General features: G+C 44.7%; 1 protein-coding gene across 1 annotated transcript; it reads right to left on the reverse strand.

Moving 5' to 3' along the window:
- Positions 1 to 2149: 2149 nt before the first annotated feature.
- On the reverse strand, positions 2150 to 22737 carry LOC147336597 (protein NLRC3-like). The gene is made up of 6 exons (XM_086285461.1): positions 22467 to 22737; positions 21600 to 21731; positions 21338 to 21487; positions 21118 to 21231; positions 4098 to 4174; positions 2150 to 3981 (listed from the first exon to the last, which is right to left on the reverse strand). The coding sequence occupies exons 2-6, from the start codon at positions 21686 to 21688 to the stop codon at positions 2150 to 2152; spliced, it is 2262 nt and encodes a 753-aa protein (XP_086141587.1). The 5' UTR covers positions 21689 to 21731; positions 22467 to 22737.
- Positions 22738 to 23063: the final 326 nt, after the last annotated feature.

Consider the following 23063-nt stretch of genomic DNA (forward strand, 5'->3'; position numbering starts at 1 on the left):
AGGCCTCCATAATGATTTCAGCTGTTCTGTACACACACTGTGTGCCCTGTATGGCTCAAAGTCTCTGCAGCCTGTTTTTATCTGCTATCATCAGATCTTCATCATCCTCATTCACATCCCTCACACACTCTACAGCCTCATCACCACTGACTTCATCTTCACTGACTGATGGAGCACAACATGAACCTGTGGAGGCTGAAACACTGTCCTGTCAAACATCTCCCCGTCACCACTCCACTTCTGTCAGCCTTTAAATGAACCCTGCTCAAGTCTGTCACTTCTGTTTGGAGCCAAAAGGAAAAACTGTTGTTCAGTCGTTTGGAACGACACAACATTTCTTAAAGCACTCAAACTTCTTCACATTTGTCTTCAGACACATCCTGAACATTTAGGAACTAAAGAAAGTTTCAAACATCAAATACCTGAAATATAGAAAAACTACAACAGCCGCAGTCAGTGAACTCACCTCAGAGTCTCCAGTCGACAGTTTGGACTCTCCAGTCCAGCACACAGAAGCTTCACACCTGAATCCTGCAGGTTGTAGTGTTTACTCATGTCCAGCTCTGTCAGATGGGAGGGGTTGGACTTCAGAGCTGAGGCCACAACTTCACAGTGAGACTCTGAGAGTCCACACTCAGTCAGTCTGTGATGATAGAAAATATAAAATGTGTTATTATAAAAGCAGAAAATCTGCATTATAAACACAGACTGAATGTATATGAAGACAAAACAGAGTGAGGTCATAATCTGATGAATCTGCTCTTCACATCTGTGCTTCAGCTCCTCTTACTGTGTTTGACATGACACAACGATTGAGTCTCTCTCAGACCTGCAGACTTTTAATGAGAATCTTTGTTTGGCTTTAATCTGCAGATGAAGGAGGAAGATGGTGTCACATTTAGGCTTCCATAACGTCCACAGTCTGTCACTGAGATCTGATCCAGAGTCAGAGTGAAGACACACATTTGGACTGTTTCCTGTTTTGACTCCAGAACATTTTGAATGAGTTCAGCTCAGTGAAGAGTTCCAGCTGGAAAGATAATCTCTGTTTGCTACCTGCTGTCAGGTACGACTGTTCACGTCCACACGCAGGAAAAACCTGCTGACTGTTACCAAACGGAGCAGAAATCTCATCACTGGACAATAATGATGAATGAACTCAGAGCTGCTGATATCAGATCTGATTTCAGGGGAACTAAACACAGAAATGATTGGCTCATTTTAGCTTTCTGAGCCATTATCTGCTGGTGTGTCGCTAGTTGGCAGAAAATGATTTGTATTCCTGTTCAGGGCTTCAGTGTTTATGAGTCTAGATCCAGGTGACAGCAAGTCAAAATGATGTTACCCGTCTGTGTCCAGCAGCAGCCTGTATTCACTTTGAATATTGTTATAACCTGACATGGATCAGTTTGTCTTTGATTGGTTTGTAAATGTCACTGTTTCCATTGGACCTGAGTGACGTACAAAGACAGAGAGGGAGAGAAAGGAGAGAGAGGATGGAGACAGCAAAGAGAGAGCAAACACAAACAGGTGAGAGTGGACAGGTGACCAAGGTCAGCAACCAATCAGAGAGCTTCTGTTTGACCCACAGTCACTGATGATGACTGCACATAACCAAGCAGTGTGTTACTCTGATATCAAATATGGATCCTGCTCTTATAATAATGATGATCAGATGATATTATTGTGTTATTTTGTAGCTGAATACGATGTTTGTGTGATTATCAGTGAAAGAAGCAGTGAGGAGGATGGAGAGAGAGAGAGGACAGAGGGTGAACTTAAAAATACTAAAAGGATTTTTCATGGATTTCATGGATGATTTGAGTGATTTCCAGCAGGACACTTAAACATGTCAGTGGACGTCCTAAAGAACATATTCACTGATATGAAACGTGTCACTGAACAGGATTAATATCAGTGGAAACATGGTGGAAACAGCTGTGACTGCATGGATGTGACACACTTCAAATCTGTTCTCCACTCTTGGATTTGGGATCCATGGAGCTGCTGCTGAGTCTGTACAATAAAGGAATGGTGTGGAAGGTTGCAGCGTACGGACACAAACACTTTGTGGTTACAATCTGATTTTATTTTCTAAATTAAACTACTAACCTACACTGATCAATGATGTTAATGATCACATCTGGACTCACCGAGCTTTTCTGCAGTTCCTCACAGCTGGAATCAGTCTCTGTCGTCCCTGCTCTGATGTGTTGTACTTCTGCAGGTCCAACTCATCCAGAACCTCGTCTGACATCTGCAGCATGAAGGCCAGAGCTGAGCACTGGATCTCAGAGAGTTCCTTCTCTGATCTGTTCTCTGACTTCAGGAACTCTTGGATCTCCTGATGTACTGAGAGGTCGTTCATCTCCATCAGACAGTGGAAGATGTTGATGCTGCTGTCAGGAGAGATTCCATAACTGTTCATCCACTTCAGGTTGTTGATGACTCTCTGGATGGTTCCTGGACTGTTCTCTGTCTGACCCATCAGACCTACTAAGAGTGTCTGGTTGGACTCCAGACAGAGGCCATGAAGGAAGCGAACAAACAGGTCCAGGTGGCCATTTTTACTCTGGAGGGATTTATACATGACTCTCCTCAGAAATACATCAAGTAACTGGAGATCTTTGTTATCAAAAACACTGGAAATCATCTTGGTCAAAGATTTTGATTTTAGAAACATCTTCAGCACCTTTGTCTTCCTGTTGGTGTGACAGTGGAACATGTAGACAGCAGCCAGGAACTCCTGAATGCTCAGATGAACAAAGCAGTAGACTGGTTTCTGGAAGATCACACACTCTCTTTTGAAGATCTCTGTACAAACTCCTGAGTACACCGAGGCCTCTATCACATCCAGACCACACTGCTTCAGGTCTTGTTGGTAGAACATGATGTTTCCTTTCTCCAGATGTTCAAACGCCAGCCTCCCCAGCTTCAGAAGAACTTTCCTGTCAGCCTTCGTCAGCTCCTGTGGACTCGTCTCATGTCCCTCATGGTACTTGTTCTTCTTCCTCTTTGTCTGAACCAGCAGGAAGTGTGAGTACATGTCAGTCAGGGTCTTGGGCAGCTCTCCTCTCCTTTCTGTAGTCAACATGTGCTCCAGAACTGTAGCAGTGATCCAGCAGAAGACTGGGATACTACACATGATGTGGAGGCTCCTGCATGTCTTCATGTGGGAGATGATTCTGCTGGACAGCTCTTCATGACTGAATCTCCTCCTGAAGTACTCCTCCTTCTGGGCATCAGTGAAGCCTCGTACTTCTGTTAGCCTGTCAACACATGTAGGAGGGATCTGATTGGCTGCTGCAGGTCGGGAAGTTATCCAGACGAGAGCCGAGGGAAGCAGATTCGCCTGGATGAGGTTTGTCAGCAGCTGGCTGACTGATGACTTCTGTGTGACATCAGACAGCAGCTTCCTGTTGGTGAAATCCAATGAAAGTCTGCTTTCATCCAGGCCGTCAAAGATGAACAAAAGCTGAGAGACAGCCAGCTTCTCTGCTGTGACCTTCTGTAATGTTGGATGGAAAACATGGAGCAGCTCCAGAAGACTGTACTGCTCATCTCTGATCAGGTTCAGCTCCCTGAATGAAAGCAGAACCACCACACTGACATGTTGGTTCTCCAAGCCCTCTGCCCAGTCCAGAGTGAACTTCTGCACTGAGAAGGTTTTTCCAACACCAGCCACGCCGTTGGTCAGAACCACTCTGATGGGTCTCTGTTGGTCAGGTAAGGCTTTAAAGATGTCCTGGCACCTGATTGGAGCGTCATGGAGGGCGTCCATCTTGGAAGCTGTCTCCAGCTGCCTCACCTCATGTTGGGTATTAACCTCTTCACTCTGTCCCTCTGTGATGTAAAGCTCAGTGTAGATCCTGTTGAGAAGGGTTCTACTTCCTGTTTTAACACTTCCTTCAGTCGCATGTTCACATCTCCTCCTCAGACTGATCTTATGTTCATCTAAAACCTCCTGCAGACCAACATCTGCTGAAAGAAAGAAAAACAATGATACTAAAGAGAAAGAAAACTCTTCAATGTCTGAACAACACAAGAAGTCCAGTTTTCAGAAATGAGTCCATCAGCAGACAGATGTTCAGTCTTACTTTGTACACAGCTGCTCTGACTGGCTGTCTGCAGTCCAGCTCTGCTTCTGGATCTTTCTCCACACTGTGCAGAAGCTCTGATGGTGACACAGAAAAGTCAAAGTGGAGATACTTCTGTACACCTTTGATTGGACTCATTATAAAAAGGAAACAAAAGTTTTAACACAGTCTTGTTTCCAGTTCACTGACTTACATTTATTCCATGGACACTCACTCTAACATGAACCGCAGCTACAACCCAACATTGTTGAGGCCTCATCTCCTCCTTTCCTGACTGTAGAGGTTAAATATGCAACAACCAACAAATAAAAGAATTTGGTTCATTTCAAAGAAATTCACACGGTGACCAAGTAAAGTAACCGTAGTAAAGGAGACAACATGCCGTTGATGGTGGGATTATTTGAAAGATTTGCTTTAGTCACGTCACCAAATGCAGTTGAACCACCCGTGGATCCATGTTTGACCATTCTACCACTCTGAGCTCTGCTTTTTAATCATTTTATTATTATCGAAAGAAGGCTTTCGACTCTGTAAACAATAAAATATTGTTGTCCAGATTGACTCAGTTTAATATCTCCAGTCAGTGTTAGATTATAATATTATTTTATGCCATGTTATACCCCTAATTAAAGATTGTGAATTATTATGTAGTTTTAGTTTGCATTATTCTCCTGAATTAGAAGAAGCTGATAACTATTGCATTAGTTAAACTGATTTGCATTACATTAGACTGCTGATTTATTGTGGATGAATGATATTGTTTTATGATGCATTATACTGCTGAGTTATAAGAAATACTGTTCGCAGAAAGTCATTGCCTTATTTGTCTGATTAGAAGAGAACAGAATATACTGGAGTTTTCTGCCCCATCTCAGCAGGAGCAGATAAACGGGGAGCCAAGGTCATAGCTTAGGCGCTGTGTGAGAGAAAAGCATGTGAATGTTTAGGCTTTTATGATAAGGTGGGGGCACCAGAGGCTATAAAAGTTTGATCAATGCTCCACCATTTTGAGATCTGAGGCTATCTGCGTACGGTGTCCATCTCCCACGCGTGTGTTCATTAAAATCATCGTTTGACTTAACCCGGCCGCACCAGTGTTGTTATTGTGGTTTTTTCTCTTGTCTCCATCCCCAATTTTGAACTCGTAACAGCTTTTTAATCATTTTATTATTATCGAAAGAAGGCTTTCGACTCTGTAAACCATAAAATATTGTTGTCCAGATTGACTCAGTTTAATATCTCCAGTCAGGCTCTTCAGTGGTTTGCCTCATATCTCTCACACAGGAAACAGTGTGTGGTGTTGGATGGGGTTAAATCTCCATATTTAGATACAGGGGTTCCTCAAGGATTTGTTTTTGGGCCCTTATTGTTGTCTCTTTTTATCAATAACTTACCTGAAGTCTGTCCAAATATATTTACTCAAATGTATGCGGATGATGCAGTTATATATACCCAAGCAAATAGTGTCCAGCAGGTGGCAAAAGATCTAACAGCTGCTTTAGCATTAATGCATAGCTGGCTGGAGGACTCATGCCTAATGTTGAACACCTCAAAAACTGTCTGTATGTATTTTTCAAAACGCCCCTTAAACTTGAAGCAGTCAAACATATTCCTGGATGGAGTAGAGCTTGAATTAGCTCCAGAATTTAAATATCTTGGGGTCATTCTAGACCCAACATTATCCTTCAAGAGTCACATAAATAAAGTGTCCCAGGTACTTAAATTTAATAATCGAAATTTTAATCATATACGTAATAATTTAAATATGAATGTTGCAAAAACGTATTTTTACTCAATGATCATCTCTCATATGGACTATTGTTTGACGTCCTGGTCACTTGCTTGTCCAACAACACTTAAAACTATTGAAAACATTTATAAAAGAAGTTTAAAACTACTTGACAAAAAACCGACTTCCCACCACCACTGTCATGAAGAGATGGGCAGTAACGCGTTACTGTAATCCAATTACTTTTTTCAAGTAACGAGTAAAGTGAGGGATTACTATTGCAAAAACGGTAATTAGATTACCGTTACTTTCACGTAGGAACGCTGCGTTACTGCGTTAGTAAAACCGTGATTTTTTTGCAAGAATGTCTCATGACAGTGACGTAAGCGAGTGCGATGTTCGTGACAACCGCTGTGTGCAGAGCAACAATGGATAATATATCAAGTGCGGGAGAGAGTATGAGGGTGCAGCGTTTAAAGCGTGGAAGTACTGACCTTACATTGAGTTTAATTCCATAAAAAGTGACAAAAACATTAGTGTCAGTTGTGCATGGGAAGAAAACTTCTTTTTACAGCAAAACCCCCCCTCCCTAAACTTCCAAGCAAGCACCGGGAGTGCGCTACGACGTAATGGGAAGCTCACAGAGAAATCCACGGATTCTTCCACTGACCGCTGCGGCACACCTGCACCAGGATAAACCTCCGCCTAACCTACTCCTGCTTTACAGGTGAAAATAGAGCAAAAGGACCGCTAGTCTTTGACTTTATTTATTTTCTGCTGTGTTTTACTTGCATCTGAAAGAGTGAGTGTAAACACAAAAAAAAAAAATATAAAATAAAAAAAAAAAAAAAAAAATATATATATATATATATATATATATATATATATAGATATATATATATATATATATATATATATATATATATATATATATATTATGTGCTGGAATGTGCAGAAAATAGGTTTAAATATTAAACAAATTACTTCCAGTCAGAGAATGTTGCATATAATTACATTTTTGCTTGATGCATAAAGCTAAAAGATTAAAACTAATAAAACAAGTTTTAAAAAGGTACCTTTCCATTTGATTACATTTTGTATGATGGATTATGTAGAAAAAGTAGAATTGGGCTTAAAGATCTATTGCTTTATCACCTATTCAGGTTGTAAATCGTCTTTTTAAAAAGTAACTAAGTAACTAAGTAATTAATTACTTTTGAAAATAAGTAATCAGTAAAGTAATGGGATTACTTTTTTGGGGAAGTAATCAGTAATTAAAGACTGTTCTCTGTGGAACAGTCTTCCTCAACCCATTAGAGAATGCTCTACACTCAATTTGTTTAAGGCAAAGGTTAAAAACTGGTTATGGACAAATCAAGTGTGTGATCATGTATGAGTTGTATAGTTTTAATGTTTTATTTGGGAACAGAAAGGTGTGTATGTGTAAGTTTGGTGATGGAGTTTTTATTATGAATGAATGATGATTTTTTATGAATTATTATGTCTATTTTTTATGCTTAAGGACAACAGATGGAAATTAGCCCTTGGCTATAATCTGGTATGTTTACATTCATGTAATTTTTTTTTTTTACATTTATGTTCATTAACATGCACGGTCCTAAATAAAATAAATAAATAAATAAATAAATAAATAAATCATCATTTATTCATTCTTTGGAGGGGGGCTATTTCCTAATGCCGCCCTAATAAGGTGATGTTCAAGGGGAAATATAACAGAATCTCTTTCAGTATTATTCATTAATAAATTAACAGATAAACTGTGAAGAAGAAAAAAACTGAGATTTAAAGGAGAGAGTGAGAAACTTGATCATCCATCCTCATAATACATGTTTATCAGTATCTGCTGTGACCATACTGCAGTAATAACTACAAGTCTACATTTCTGTGACTGTTGATCAATCACAGCAGGAATCTGAGCTCATCTCTGCACACAGAGCAGCTTCAGCTCTGGGATAAACTGCTCGCTTCACGTCCTTCTCAGCTCACAGACACTCATCCTGATATTTTCCTTTAAAATTTGATGGTATAATTCATCTGAGTTTACACTTTATCTGCATAAATACAGAAAAACAGACCCAAACACCATAAACCATCAGTTTCACCATGTAGAATATATTGTTGTTTCCTTGCTTTTAATTCAGAGAAAAACTCTGATTTTGATTTTCTCTGTTCTCTTTGCCACAGCCCATCCCAGCAGCAGCTGAAGCAGCTGACTGTCACAACACTGAATAACACTTTAGGAGGAACGTCTTCATGCATTCTCAATCATCCAAAAGTTTATTCTGTTCATCTGGACATAGCGTAAATGTGGTTATCCCAGCTGGACCTTTGTCAAACCTGGAAAGGCACCTAAAGAAAGCTCCAGCCGATCCAGGAAAGAAGGACAACCGCTGACTAAGTGAAAACCTGTAGTGATCCAATAAGTGTCAGGAGTATCGGAGCAGTTGAGACACTTTTTTCTAAACACCGGGTCTCTGTGGCTTTTAAACCCCAAAACACGCTGCGCCAAAAACTGGTCCACCCCAAGGATCGGGTCCCCCGACACAAACAGAGTAACATAGTGTACGCTGTTAAGTGCAGGAGGATTGGCAGGATTTATACATCGGGGAAACCAAACAACCTCTGGCTACAACACAGAAGAGCCACCTCGTCAGGCCAGGACTCTGCAGTCTATTCACACCTACAGGCCAGTGGACACTCTTTCAATGATGAGGATGTACACATCCAGGACAGGGAGGAACGCTGGTTTGAGGGCGGAGTCAAGGAGGCCATTTACGTGAAAAGGGAAAGACCATCTCTGAAGTGAGGAGGGGGCCTAAGGATACATCTGTCACCATCTTACATGCTGTGATTGCAGCCATTCCCCAACTCTCTGTGAATGGGACTCATGGCCATCATTCAATGGGCTTTGATCAATGGTCATGAGAAATGCATAATTAAGATCAATGGACTGACCTCCCAGCCCATTGTTCCTTCAGTGGGCTGGTTTCAGTCATTATGCAAATGTCCTGTTCATAAGATTGGAAACCTGCAGTCAGCTGAGACTGAAGGAGTCACCTGGATGATGACGAAACGTTTCTCCCACAAACCGCTACGTCCAGATGTTGTATTTGTTGTTGCAGCTTGGCAATAAACAGAGTCGCCACGTTAAGACAGAGCTGTCCCAGTCTCGTTAATGTTGCTGCTATTATAAACCCGAGATCTACCAAAACATGGTGTCAGAAGTGCTCTGGAGGGAAGAAGAACGTCACGAAAACGGAAGCTTTCTCACCGGAGAGAACTCGCCCTGCAAGTTTGCATTAACAGCCACAGTAAGAGCTAAGCTAACAAATTAGCAAACACTAACTAGCATCTCGCGACTACAAGCATGGCAGCCACGCCGGCAGCCTTCCAAGTATCACCGCCGTCGAAGTTCGACTTTTCAAAGTCAGAAGAGTGGCCGAAATGGATCCGACGCTTTGAGAGGTTTAGGATAGCATCTGGACTCGAGCTACAATCGGACGAAAACCAGGTTAACACTCTGATATATACAATGGGCGATGAAGCTGAAGACGTGATCACTTCGTTGAACCTGACCAAAGAGGAGGCGAGTGAGTACCACACTCTCAAAGACAAACTTGAGGCACACTTTGTAGTCAGAAGAAATGTTATCTTTGAACGTGCAAAGTTCAACCAAAGGCAGCAAGAAGCAGGAGAGACTGCAGACGGGTTTATTACATCCCTATATGCCTTGGCTGAGCATTGTGGCTACGGGGCGCTGCACAGTGAAATGATAAGAGACAGACTCGTTGTCGGAATAAGAGACAAGAGGCTCTCGGAGCAACTGCAAATGGACGCAGAGCTCACGTTAGAAAAAACAGTGATACGGATTCACCAAAGTGAGCTTGTTAAGAAGCAGCAGGATCTTCTTAAAAACAACTTCAAGCAGGAAAATCTTTGTAACGTGGACATCATTAAAGCAAAAATAAAACACTTTAAACCAAGAAAGACTGTGCCACAAACCACAGAGAGGAATTTGAAAAGCCAATGCAACCGATGTGGAAAGACACCCCTTCACAGCAAGAACCTGTGCCCAGCCAAAGAGGTACTGTGCAATCAGTGTAAAAAGAAAGGTCACTATGCAAGAGTGTGCAGGTCTGGGGCAGTGGGGGAAATACGTGCAGCAGGTGGTGACAGTGAAGAAAGGGAGGTAGCATTTTTGGGAACAGTAGCCTCAGAGAGAACTGAGGATGCGTGGTTGACTAAAATAAAAGTTAACAATGTAGACTGCTGGCTCAAAATTGACACAGGAGCGGACGTAACCGTCTTGCCTGAAAAAGAGTACAATGCTCTAGCACAAAAACCACAGCTGCAACCCACAGATCTGAAACTGTATGGGGCGGGAATGTCTCCACTAGCAGTCAGAGGGACATTTACTGATAACCTGAGCACTCCGAGCAAAACTACAGTACAGCCTGTGTATGTAGTAGCAGACCTGACGCAAGGGTTACTTAGCCGCTAAGCAAGTGTAGCACTTGGGTTAGTGGCCAGAGTAGAAGCAGTGTCACTCACTTCGGTAGAGGCAGTAAAGCAGCAGTTTCCAAAACTATTCAGTGGGTTAGGCCGAATGGAGGGGGAATACAAAATTGAGCTTAAAGCAGACGCTAAACCATTTGCCCTGTCAACCCCAAGAAGGGTCCTGCTTCCCCTGTTGCCCAAAGTCAAAAGAGAGCTTGCTCGTATGGAAGAGTTAGGGGTAATCTCCAGAGTAGAGCAGCCTACTGACTGGTGTGCAGGAATGGTTCCAGTACCTAAACCAAACAGAGATGAAGTGCATGTGTGTGCATGGACTTGACCAAACTGAACAATTCTGTGAAAAGAGAAAGACACATGTTGCCATCAGTTGAGCACACCCTAGGACAGCTAGAGGGCACAAAGTTGTTCTCAAAACTCGATGCTAACTCAGGATTTTGGCAAATACCTTTGTCCAAGCAGTCAGCTCTTCTCACAACCTTCATCACACCATTCGGAAGGTACTGTTTCAATAGACTCTGGTTTGGCATATCCTCAGCCCCTGAGCATTTTCAAAAACGAATGTCTCAGCTTTTGGAGGGGCTGGACGGAGTTGTCTGCCAAATGGATGACATTCTGGTTTATGCTGACACACAGACCCAGCACGACAAGAGACTGGTCACAGTCCTTGAACGGCTCAAAAAAGCAGGGATGACATTGAAAAGTGAGAAATGTGAGTTTGCAAAGACCTCAATCAAGTTCCTCGGACAGATCATTGACACTACAGGAGTCAAAGCAGATCCAGAAAAAGTGAAAGCGGTCAGCAACATGATGTGGGTGGAGTGAGACGATTCCTAGGAATGGTTAATCATCTAGGCAAGTACCTTCCCCACTTAGCAGAGAAAACACAGCCATTGAGAGAACTACTCAGTACCAAAAACATGTGGTGTTGGAGTGAGGCTCAACAAACAGCGTTTGACAACATTAAGGCAGAACTGAGTAAACCACCAAACTTGGCACTCTACAACCCCAAAGCACAAACAACAGTATCAGCTGATGCATCCTCCTATGGACTAGGAGCGGTGCTACTTCAGAAACAAGAGGATGACACAACCAAGCCAGTGGCTTTCGCTTCAAGAGCATTAACCCCCACAGAACAAAGGTATGCTCAAATAGAGAAGGAAGTGTTTGCCATAACCTGGGCATGCGAGCGATTCTCTGATTTTCTTATTGTCATGGTCCTGGGTCAAGCGACCCAGTATTTGAGTTTCATGTATCTTTGAATTCATTTGCACCTAGCTTAGTTCACCTAGTTAATTTCTAGATTGCAGTTTAGTTTTGTTCCTTAGTTGTTTATGTCATCTCCCCCTGTACTAAGTCTCCCTGGTTCATGTGTCATGTCTGCGTGGTTATGTTTAGTTCTTGTCATGTCTAATCTCCATGTTTCCCGTTTTACTTTGAAAGTCTGTATTCATTGTCAGCGTATTCAGTTTCACTTCTCCTGTCCTGTCGTTAGGTTCATGTGTGTCAGCTGTGCTCCCATGTGTGGCCACTTCCCCTGATCATCCCTCATGTGTATTTAGTCTCTGTGTTTCATGTAGTCTGTGTCGCGTCGTCTGTGTTCCCACCCTCCATGTTGTCACAGCCAGTCTTAGTATTCATAGTTATGGTTTCCTGTGTCTTCATAGTTTTTCCTAGTTTTACTTTCCCAGTTTAGTCATAGTTTAGTTTGTCACTGCGTTTCTGCCTTGTCTGCACTCCTTGTCACCAGCCACAATAAAGGCTCGGTTTCAGTTAAGTTTACTCCAGTCTACTCTCGTGTGTTCGCACCTGGGTCCACCACACACACCACCGCACGGTCTGCCTCCGCAGATCGTGACAGTACGACGCGACCATGCCGGACCCAGCGACACAAAAGACGGAGATCGTCCGGACAGTGGAGTCGCTATGCGACAAATGGCTGCACTGTTCCAGAGAGGAGGAATGGGAAGAGTTAGCCCGCCAAGTAGGGGTGTGCGTGTTCCCCTGGTTATGGGAGACGCTGCACCCCCTCATCAGCGACTTTCTCGTCTCCACTCTCCGACTCCGCCCGCAGCAGCAGTGGCCCGGTGTGCGTGAATCGTCACCAGAGCCATGCTGTTGCATTGTTACCCCGCTGCCTCACGAGCCAGAAGCAGTCAGAGTCGGAACAGTGAGGCTCACCGCCAACACACCGTTGGCTCACGCTTCATCGGCTTCCGCATCTTCGCCACCGCCTGACTGCACTACGCGGCGCACGGAGATGCCAGAGGCTATTCACTTCGGTGAGGAGGAGCGGCAGCAGGTGTTATGGGCGTATCAGGAAGACGAGCTCCGTTGGAAGCCCTGGCTCATCTCCGAGGAGGAGCTCTCGCCAGCCGCCCCGCCCCGCCTCGGACCGGCCGCCCACCCTCGCCGCCTCGATTGGACTACTCGTCTCCTGCTTTCTATCTGGCACGGATGTGGTCGGAGGACGAGGAGCCGGTTGCCATGGAAAGTCAAGTTTTGTCCACGGCCTCTTCAAAGAGGAAGCGGCGTTCGCGCTGCCGTCGCGCATCGCTACGGCCTGTCTTGCCCTCCACTGAGCAACACGAGGATGCTGTGGGGGTCATGGATTTCGACCTTGAGGAGCGGCAGCGCGCCGCATGCGCGCAACTAGAGGAAGAGCTCCGATGGGAGCCGTGGCTCGCTCCTAACTACGAAGAGATTTTCCGCGGGACACGCCTGGCCCTTGGGGGCCCCCGGAGTTGCCAGGAGCTCCCGCCTACCACTCCGCCAACACTCGCCTCCTCAGCCTCTGCGACGCTGCAGGAGGCCCCACCGTCCACTTCAACGGGGTCCACAGCCAAGAAAAAGCGGCGTTCGTGTTGCCGTCACACCGCCCAACACTCGGAGGTGAGTGAAACTGTTCTGTCACCCCAAGTTACCTCTGAGTGGAAGGCGTGTGAAGTGAATACAGACTTAGCCGGAGATATGGCTAGTAATGAACTATTAACCAAGCCACAGTCTAGAGACAGTTCTTCTCAGTCAATCACGACTAATTCACTCAATCCTGCAGGGACCACAGAGTCTACACATAGACTGAAAAAGACTCCCACTGCTTTTCGTGTTAATAGTGGGAGGGAGGTGTTTCCTTTTGTGTCTCTTTCCGTGTCTGCAGTTTCGACCAAGTCTGAGCTGCCTATGGCAAATGTCTTCCCTCCTGAGTCGCCCCTGCTCCTCCACCAGTCACTTAATGAATGTAATGAAAGCATAACTCAGTCACTGGTGAAGGTCATGTCTGGACACCATGTTCTAACTAGAGATGGACCGATCCGATATTACGTATCGGTATCGGTCCGATACTGACCTAAATTACTGGATCGGATATCGGAGAAAAATAAAAAATGTAATCCGATCCATTAAATATCACGAAAGCACCTCACAAAACTTGCAACACGCCGTAACTCACCTCAGAACGTTAGCACGTTGGAGCAGTAGGCATCACGTGATAGAGCGGCTGTGGCATGCAGGACCTGTGGTGGTCTGGATAGCATTTGGAGCTTCGCTAGCAACCCGGCATTTCATCTCCGACAAAGTTATCCCCGAGAGAAGTAAAGCAAGTGTGTAAGTCCATCTCTGAATGTTTGTAAAGCATTCCTGCGTTAAGCTTAACAACTAATATATGGAGCGACTGCCTCTCTCTCTCTCTTGCTGCTACTTCAATCATGAAACTGCTTAACGATCAGCTGATCGGCTTTTCTGTCGCGAGTCCGTGTCTCTAGTTTGCTTTTGGCCCACTTTGCACCAGAAAGAGGAAACCAGCGGCTGAACAACAGCAGCACGTTTAAGCTTGATAAGCTGTTGTTAGAATTTATTTAATATTACTTTCTACTCCAGGATCTTTTTCTACGTAGCTGACGCTGGTAACTGTGCAGGGGCGGATCTAGCAAAGTTTAGCCAGGGGGGCCGATAGGGCATTAACAGAGAAAAGGGGGCACAAAGACATACTTTTCTTTCTTATTCTCTAGCTTTTAATAAATAATTATCTGACACCCAAAGTTTTAATTTGATGTAAAATGAATAGAAGTCAATTACTGTATATAGTGACTATTAAGTCTAATATATATACCCTAGTAAGCTATAGTACTTTTTCCTTTGGGAAGGTACCATCTGTGCAGTCTGCAATTTTGTTGAAGAAAGATGTTGAATCTATTTAATATTTCTTGAAAAATAATTGATTTCTGTGCATTTTTTTTTCCACACTGCATCAAATTAAGGTTGATTACGTCGATTAAGCATCATGAGGTGGAGCGTGAGGGGTGGTTCCCTATTTTTTATTTATTTATTTTTGTTGTTGCTGGGAGTTGGAACACTATTAGTTAGGTTGCTTAATATTTATGCTAAGTACTCTTTAAAATACCAGAATAGGGAGGATGGTGTAGGATTAAGTTTATTAGATTGATCAGTATTGCTGAACTATGAAATATTTTTTTTTGCATACAGGTATAACAGAATAGCTTTAGTGTAGTTGTTGTTTTAAACTTGAGTATGAACTTATACAAAATGCAGCAAGATATTTAAAAAACAGTTTTGTTGATTAAAAAACACTATCGGATTCATATCGGTATCGGCAGATATCCAAATTTATGATATCGGTATCGGTATCGGACATAAAAAAGTGGTATCGTGCCATCTCTAGTTCTAACTAAAGGTTCAGCTGTACCTGAACTGACCGGCTCCCAAGCCACACCCTTCTTCAATGGGCCAACAAATCTGCCGGTGTTGGAGCCGGACCTCAAGAAATGTGTTTTCCCACCTCTGGGGCCCTCTGCAGCCGCAGTAAGCAAGGATAATGCAGAGGTGGCGGACCATGAATTAAAGTGTGACATAACTAGTGCTCCTGTTTGCCCAGCTACACTTGTGTTTAATGAACTGAAAACTGTGAACGCTGATCATGAACCCATGTTAAGTCGTCAAGATGCAAACATAACTGCAGATCACGGTGACCTGGACTGTGTAATGCCACAACATGAATTCTGTCTTCCTGAAGGTAACACAGAGGGCGATTTTGAACTGTTTTGCTCCAACACGATTACCTCCAATCAGGAGATAGAGGCTGACATCAGGGTTAATGTGACACCGTTTTCTCCTGTTTCCGTGAACTCATCACTAGATAAGATTTTGCTCTTGAACAATGGTGTTACCACTCACTCACAGCCTAAGGTGTCACCTGCCACAGTTAATGGTTCAGGTTCCGTTTTACCTGTGTCTGTCTCTCAACTCAATATAGCTATCACTCCGAAGCCACAGATCACTACGGGTGCGGGTTCCAGCAAACGCATCTGTCCAACATATCACAGTCATGCTACTACTGTGCCATTAGTTAGGTCCATACCTGAGTATTTAATGTTTGTCCAGGAGCCACACCCTGATGGTCTAAGCCTTGTTTTTGTGGGTGGAGTGGCAATTCATGTTTTCCATATGGTTAAACCAGCCCCTCTGAGCCTTACACTACCATTGATTAAGTCCAACTAGCTTATGTTGACCCCTCCTGTGACCACAGAGACTGGGCCATTAGCCTTTAAGCCACTTAAAACTGATACAGACTCTGGGAACCTAAAGATTGCTGGCTCAGGACTGGTGGTCATTAACACTGCTCACTTCATGGACTCCTGTGCTAAGATAGTAAGCCCTATAGACTGTTTTTCACCTGCTCTCTCCCTCTGTGGGATTATGCTTCAACAGCCTGTGTTTGCTCAGCTCCCTGTCCAGTTAGCAGCTCAGCTCCCTGTCCAGTTAGCAGCTCAGCTCCCTGTCCAGTTCGCAGCTCAGCTCCCTGTCCAGTTCGCAGCTCAGCTCCCTGTCCAGCCAGGGGCCTCCATAACTGTTCATCCTGCGTCTGCTGCTGGATGCCCGGGTGTGCCTATCCGGCACCCTGCAGCAGCCACACCACTTCACGTCACGTCAGCTGGAGGGTCCGAGGGGCCCGTCCAGCCTCATGCCACGTCAGCTGGAGGGCCCGAGGAGCCCGTCCAGCCGCCTCATGCCACGTCAGCTGGAGGGCCCGAGGAGCCCGTCCAGCCGCCTCATGCCACGTCAGCTGGAGGGCCCGAGGAGCCCGTCCAGCCACCATCTACTTCTGCGTCGCCTGGTCCAGCCGCGGCCTCTGCTTCTGCCACGCCTGGTCCAGCGATTGTTACACCCCCGTCCAAAGTACATCCAGCACCTCGGCATCGTCGGCCAGTTTCTGGGCCTCTAGCCGGATGTCATTGCCGTCGTGGTCGGCCCCCAGACCGCCTTCACCTGAGTCGCCGCCGTTGCCTTCCGCATGGTCGGCCCCCTGACCTGTCTCTACGTCATCGCCGCCGTTGCCTTCCGCATGGCTGGCCTCCGGACCAGCTCTATCACCTGTGCCACCCACCTGGTCGGCCCCCCGACCGTTTGACCTATGAACTCTTGTGCCTGCGAGCTCCGGGTCGGCCTCCTGAACTGCACCGCTGCTGCCTTCTGCACGGCCGGCCTCCTGATATGAGCTGGCGTGGCCTGTTGTGTTGCCGCCCTCCAGGCCGACCCCCTGAACTTTGTTTGGACTTTTGTCATGTGCTCCAGTGTTTCCTGTCGGCTGTTTTGTTTCCTGTTCTGGGCCCTCCGTCCTGGTCCCCCGCCGCCCGCCCGGGCTCGGTGGTCCGTTTTTTGGTTTGGGGCTGTCTGGGGCCAGCCCTTGGAGGGGGGGTGGTGTCATGGTCCTGGGTCAAGCGACCCAGTATTTGAGTTTCATGTATCTTTTGTATTCATTTGCACCTAGCTTAGTTCACCTAGTTAATTTCTAGATTGCAGTTTAGTTTTGTTCCTTAGTTGTTTATGTCATCTCCCCCTGTACTAAGTCTCCCTGGTTCATGTGTCATGTCTGCGTGGTTATGTTTAGTTCATGTCATGTCTAATCTCCATGTTTCCCATTTTACTTTGAAAGTCTGTATTCATTGTCAGCGTATTCAGTTTCACTTCTCCTGTCCTGTCGTTAGGTTCATGTGTGTCAGCTGTGCTCCCATGTGTGGCCACTTCCCCTGATCATCCCTCATGTGTATTTAGTCTCTGTGTTTCATGCAGTCTGTGTCGCGTCGTTTGTGTTCCCACCCTCCATGTTGTCACAGCCAGTCTTAGTATTCATAGTTATGGTTTCCTGTGTCTTCATAGTTTTTCCTAGTTTTACTTTCCCAGTTTAGTCATAGTTTAGTTTGTCACTGCGTTTCTGCCTTGTCTGCACTACTTGTCACCAGCCACAATAAAGGCTCGGTTTCAGTTAAGTTTACTCCAGTCTACTCTCGTGTGTTCGCACCTGGGTCCACCACACACACCACCGCACGGTCTGCCTCCGCAGATCGTGACACTTATAGGCATTGAGTTCCATGTTGAGACGGATCACAAGCCTTTAGTACCACTTTTGGGCTCCAAGAACTTAGACGAACTGCCACCACGAGTACAAAGACTGAGAATTAGATTAATGCGGTACTCTTTTACCATCTCACATGTCCCAGGCAAACACATCGCAACTGCAGACGTGCTGTCCAGAGCACCAGAAAAACCTTTTTGTAACGAGACATTAAGAGACGAAATGAACCTGCATGCACATCAGGTGATTTCAGGTCTTCCTGAACAACAAATAAGAGAGCAGCAAGACAAAGATGAAACACTAAAACAAATCAAACTCTACTGCAAGAATGGCTGGCCGGACAAACTCAAAATACCAGGTCCATGTTTCCCATACCACCAGCATGCAGGGGACCTGACTGTTGAAAATCAACTTCTCCTAAAAGGTGTGCGTATAGTTATTCCAAAGATATTACAAAAAGATGTTTTGACACGACTGCACACAGGTCACCAGGGCATTGTAAAGTCCAGGGAACGAGCCAAGCAGTCGGTATGGTGGCCAGGCCTGAGCTCTCAACTACAACAGCTGGTAGCAGAATGTGAGCCGTGTGCAAAGGTGAGACAGCAACCCAGAGAAACACTCATGCCAACAGAGTTTCCTACACGGCCGTGCGAGTTAGTTGGTGCTGATCTTTTTGAGTGGAGTAACAGCCAGTATTTGGTTGCAGTGGACTATTTCTCACGATACATAGAAATAGCTAAGCTGTCCTCTACCACATCAGCAGCAGTGATTGACCACTTAAAGTCCATATTCGCACGCCACGGCATTCCAACAGAGTTAAGGTCAGATAATGGTCCACAATTCTCCTCAGAACACTTCCAAAAGTTTGCTTCAGAGTGGGGCTTTGCCCACACCGCTTCCAGTCCGAGATTCCCTCAGAGCAATGGTGAGGCTGAAAGAGCAGTGAGAACAGTAAAGAGCCTTCTACAGAAAGAAGGAGACCCATGTCTCGCTCTCATGGCATATCGCGCCACACCACTTGCCAATGGACATAGCCCTGCAGAGCTTCTGATGGGGAGGAAACTTCGTACCACAGTTCCCATACTTCCATCCTGCCTCAACCCAGGCTGGACAAACATCACTAAACTGAGAGAGAGAGAAGGGAAGGAGAGAGAAAAACAGTGGAAATGGTTCAACAACAGACACAGAGCACAAGACTTCACTGGACTACACCCAGGAGATCAAGTTTGGATCACAGACATGAAAACAAATGGGACTATATCAGGCAGAGCAGATACGCCACGGTCTTTCCTTGTTGAGACCCCGAGGGGGCTTCTACGTTGAAACAGGAGCCATCTCATCACACTAAAAGGGACCAAGACTGAACCAACTGAACAACAAATCCCTGTCCTGCCAGATAACAGCAGCAGCCCTGTTTCAAACCAGGTTCAGCAGTGTCTTATACCACCAAGTAACCAGACTACTGAAAGAAGATATCCTACAAGAGACAGGAACCCACCGAGGTACCTTAAGGACTTTGATTTAGGTAGAAGGTACTCTTGAGCACCTGAGTGACCAGCCCGGGGCAGAATAATCCCCTCACTCAGTTGAAGGACTCGGTTGTCTACCCCACCTTCATAGTTAGAATAAGTTCACACAGTTAAATAAAGTAATAGTTATAAATAAAGGCAATAAATGTTTGTTACAGATTTGAGTTAATGTAACAGCCTTGGAGTATCCAGCTACAAGTTAAGTTGCAGTGATTTCAGTATTGACATAAAAGTGGATTAATACAGAAAACATTATAGTTTATAATGTACTCAGAAGGGGGGATGTTATGGTAAGGACTAATTGAATGGTTCATGCAGCACCCTCTGGTGGTTGTGCCGTGTGTATTTGTTGTTGCGGCTTGGCAATAAACACAGTCGCCACGTTAAGACAGAGCTGTCCCAGTCTCGTTAATGGTGCTGCTATTATAAACCCGAGATCTACTAAAACACCTGGGATCTACACTAAGAAGTGAGTCCAACATTAGCAGGGTCTCTTTCCTTTATCTGGATTCACTTTAGCATTCACAGTCACGTGAAGCTTGTTATTAGCTCGATAAGTCAACCCAGGGTTTCAGCTGAGCGCTCACATGAAACACATGGTGTTGGCAGCATCTGATCAATCATATTCATGGAGACGTGTATCAGCAACAGAGCAGCTGAGTTTGCAGAAGAAAGTCAAACTAAACCACAGGAACAATATGAGGAGATTACACACATAATAAAATACTAGCAGTAACACAGCTGCTGCAGACAAATCAGTCGTGTGATCGTGTGTGAGAGGAGAAGGACTGTAAAGGAGTTTGGTGTTAAAAGCTCTGTATGAATGTGGGAGACTTTGAAGGGCTTTAAAAAGGCCAATATAAAATAAAAGGCAGCAAAACTGCTGAGTGTGAAAGTCACCAGACTTATCAGACCTCTGTGATTAAGACCTGTAAGAACACCTATTTGTACTTGTTGGCATTATATCAAACACACACGTATATTAAGCCTTTGTTTGAACTCTGGTTGAATTTGTGACTTTCAGACTGTGAAACATCACAGAGGCTGCAGCTGCAGATCTTTTATTCACCTGGAAATTTACTTTAAATGTTAGATGGAAAATGTATTGCTCAGTTTAACCAAAGTAAGAACAAGAATCCATAAACCTTCATAAATGGTAAATGGTAAATGGCCTGTATTTATATAGCGCTTTACTAGTCCCTAAGGACCCCAAAGCGCTTTACATATCCAGTCATCCACCCATTCACACACACATTCACACACTGGTGATGGCAAGCTACATTGTAGCCACAGCCACCCTGGGGCGCACTGACAGAGGTGAGGCTGCCGGACACTGGCGCCACCGGGCCCTCTGACCACCACCAGTAGGCAACGGGTGAAGTGTCTTGCCCAAGGACAAAACGACCGAGACTGTCCAAGCCGGGGCTCGAACCGGCAACCTTCCGATTACAAGGAGAACTCCCAACTCTTGAGCCACGATCGCCCATAAAGACAAGCATCTCCCAGAACATTGAGCTGCTGAAGTGTCACTGAAGGGAAAAACTATTTGTCCTCCTCCATCCAGCAACACCTGAAACACCTGAGTGGAAGCTCCTCCCTACACTGTGTTTGAAGCAAAGCACAAAGGAGACACCTGCTGGAGCAGCTGGAGTCCTACAGACACTCAGCCTCTTCACTACACAAACACCTCCTACAACATCCACTCTTTCCACTCTGACTGCTGTGTTTGTGGAAACACTCCAACACACACCGCTTCACATACCAACATAGAAATGTGTGTGAAAAAGAGCTGAGCTGATATTAAACATGAGGATTTATTCAAAAATACAGAGTCAGGAACAACATCTAGACACACATTACCTCTCAGCAGCAGAAGAACATCCTTTAAAGTTTATATCAAAACCCTTCGACATGTTGCTCTTTAAGGAAACACAGCTGGGTTCAGGTCCAGGAGATTCTGGCCTCTTATTGATCCTAAAAGAAAAACAATAAATGTAACAGCTTCAAGAGACAGGAAGGAAAAACTGGAAATATTCAATTAAAGACATGATGAACAATCTCATAAAAATAATGTACTTACTCTTTGTCACATAACAGTCTTTTGTTAAAGTCTACACCAATTTCCTTCGACATGTTGCTCTTCAAGGAAACACAGCTGGGTTCAGGTCCAGGTTCTGGATTAGTTTCAGGGTTATGTCCAGCTGAGCCTGGTACGCCCCACAGCTCTGGGCTTTAAAACAACACACACAGAGGTATGAGTGTGAATAATGATGGAGCAGTGATGTGAGTGCTGAGCTGTGACATGGAGAAGAGTCATGGACAGTTAGAGATGGTCATCTCACCTCTGAGCTTTGGTCTGGCTCTCATGTTCCCCACACAGAGTGCTTTTAGAGGGAGGGACTCCCTCCTCTCTGTCCTCACACTGATCCATGCTGCTCAATTCACATCAGCTCACACACACTTTCTACCTTCACCTGCAGAGGAAACACAAATCATTCATGTGCACATAAACCAAAATCCTCCTTTCCATCATGTGTGCTGTCCAAATATCAGCTGAATGCAGTCAGACAGCAGTGTGAGGCACAGGAAGCTGCCATCAGCTGCTCTACTTCTACTATCAGTCCACTAGATGGAGCCATGAAGCACACATGATGCATTCACTGACACACACTGATTCACTGTGACTGGAAGTTTAAGTACATTAAGCCTCCACTCATCTACATTGTGCTTACAACCCACTGACCCCCATCAACCTCCTGGGGCCAGGAATGACTGGAACTGAATTGGAAACGGGCGTAATCAAACATAAATCTGTTATTCTTATCCAACCTGTCTGCCTGGACACAGTCTGCTGACCAATCATGGAGCCTATGATTCGCTTGGACAACAACTTCATGAATGTGGAAATGAAACTGAGTGTCAGCTGAGTGTCGAGCAGAAGAGGTGTCAGAGAAAAGTCACAGAACTGCTGACTTTACAAAGAAAGCTAAAACCATGTTGAAGAGATTAAACAGATAATACAATCTAACAACAACAACACAGCTGCTGCTGCAGACAAAACACATGTATGAGTGTGTGACAGGAAAAGCACTGAACAGAAGTTTACTATTAAAAATGCAGCATGTTGTAAAAAGTTTGGTCAGTGAGACTGAAAAATGGCTGCATGAGTTACTATTGTGAACAAACCCCTATAAGAACCCTGATATTACCTGAATAAGATCAAATCCTGATACGTAGTGCAGACCTTGGTAAGAGATACGCTCCAACTGGAATATAAATCTGCTTTCTGTTGGAAGAGACACAAAAGTTTGTAGCACGATCCTTTTCCTCAGAGGCCTGTGTTGAATTTATATTACATCTAAGATAAAAAATAATTCACAAAGTCTGCTCTGTCCTCCTGTCCTCCCTGCAGTCTCTGTGAGCTCCGCAGAGTGATTATAAAGACCCGGAGCTCAGAGTTTCTCCAACACCGTGGTCAAGTGTGAGCCATGCCTGCCACCCGTTATCTGCCAAACTTGAGCTTCAACGCTAAGTTTTACGGTAGTGCTGCTTCTTATCCCTTTTTGCTGATCACACACATAACAACACACATGATTTTCAGGAAGTTAACAGAAATAAAGCCACAGTGTCATTTGTTTTTCACTCAAGTTGTCTTTTCTTCTTAATTTTTCTGGTAATGCTTCTTCATTCATGATTCATTCAAATCTAAAATAACTTCAACAAATGTAAAATATTTCTGAAAATCATCTTTTATAGTTGAAATTCAGTTCTCATTTGGCTCAGCTGCTCTTTCATGCATCCATAGT

Source organism: Aulonocara sp. 'chitande type north' Nkhata Bay, linkage group LG3, assembly GCF_057382095.1.
Source record: "Aulonocara sp. 'chitande type north' Nkhata Bay isolate Kocher_YH1m ecotype deep benthic linkage group LG3, A_spYH_male_GT1.1, whole genome shotgun sequence".
NCBI lineage: Eukaryota > Metazoa > Chordata > Actinopteri > Cichliformes > Cichlidae > Aulonocara > Aulonocara sp. 'chitande type north' Nkhata Bay.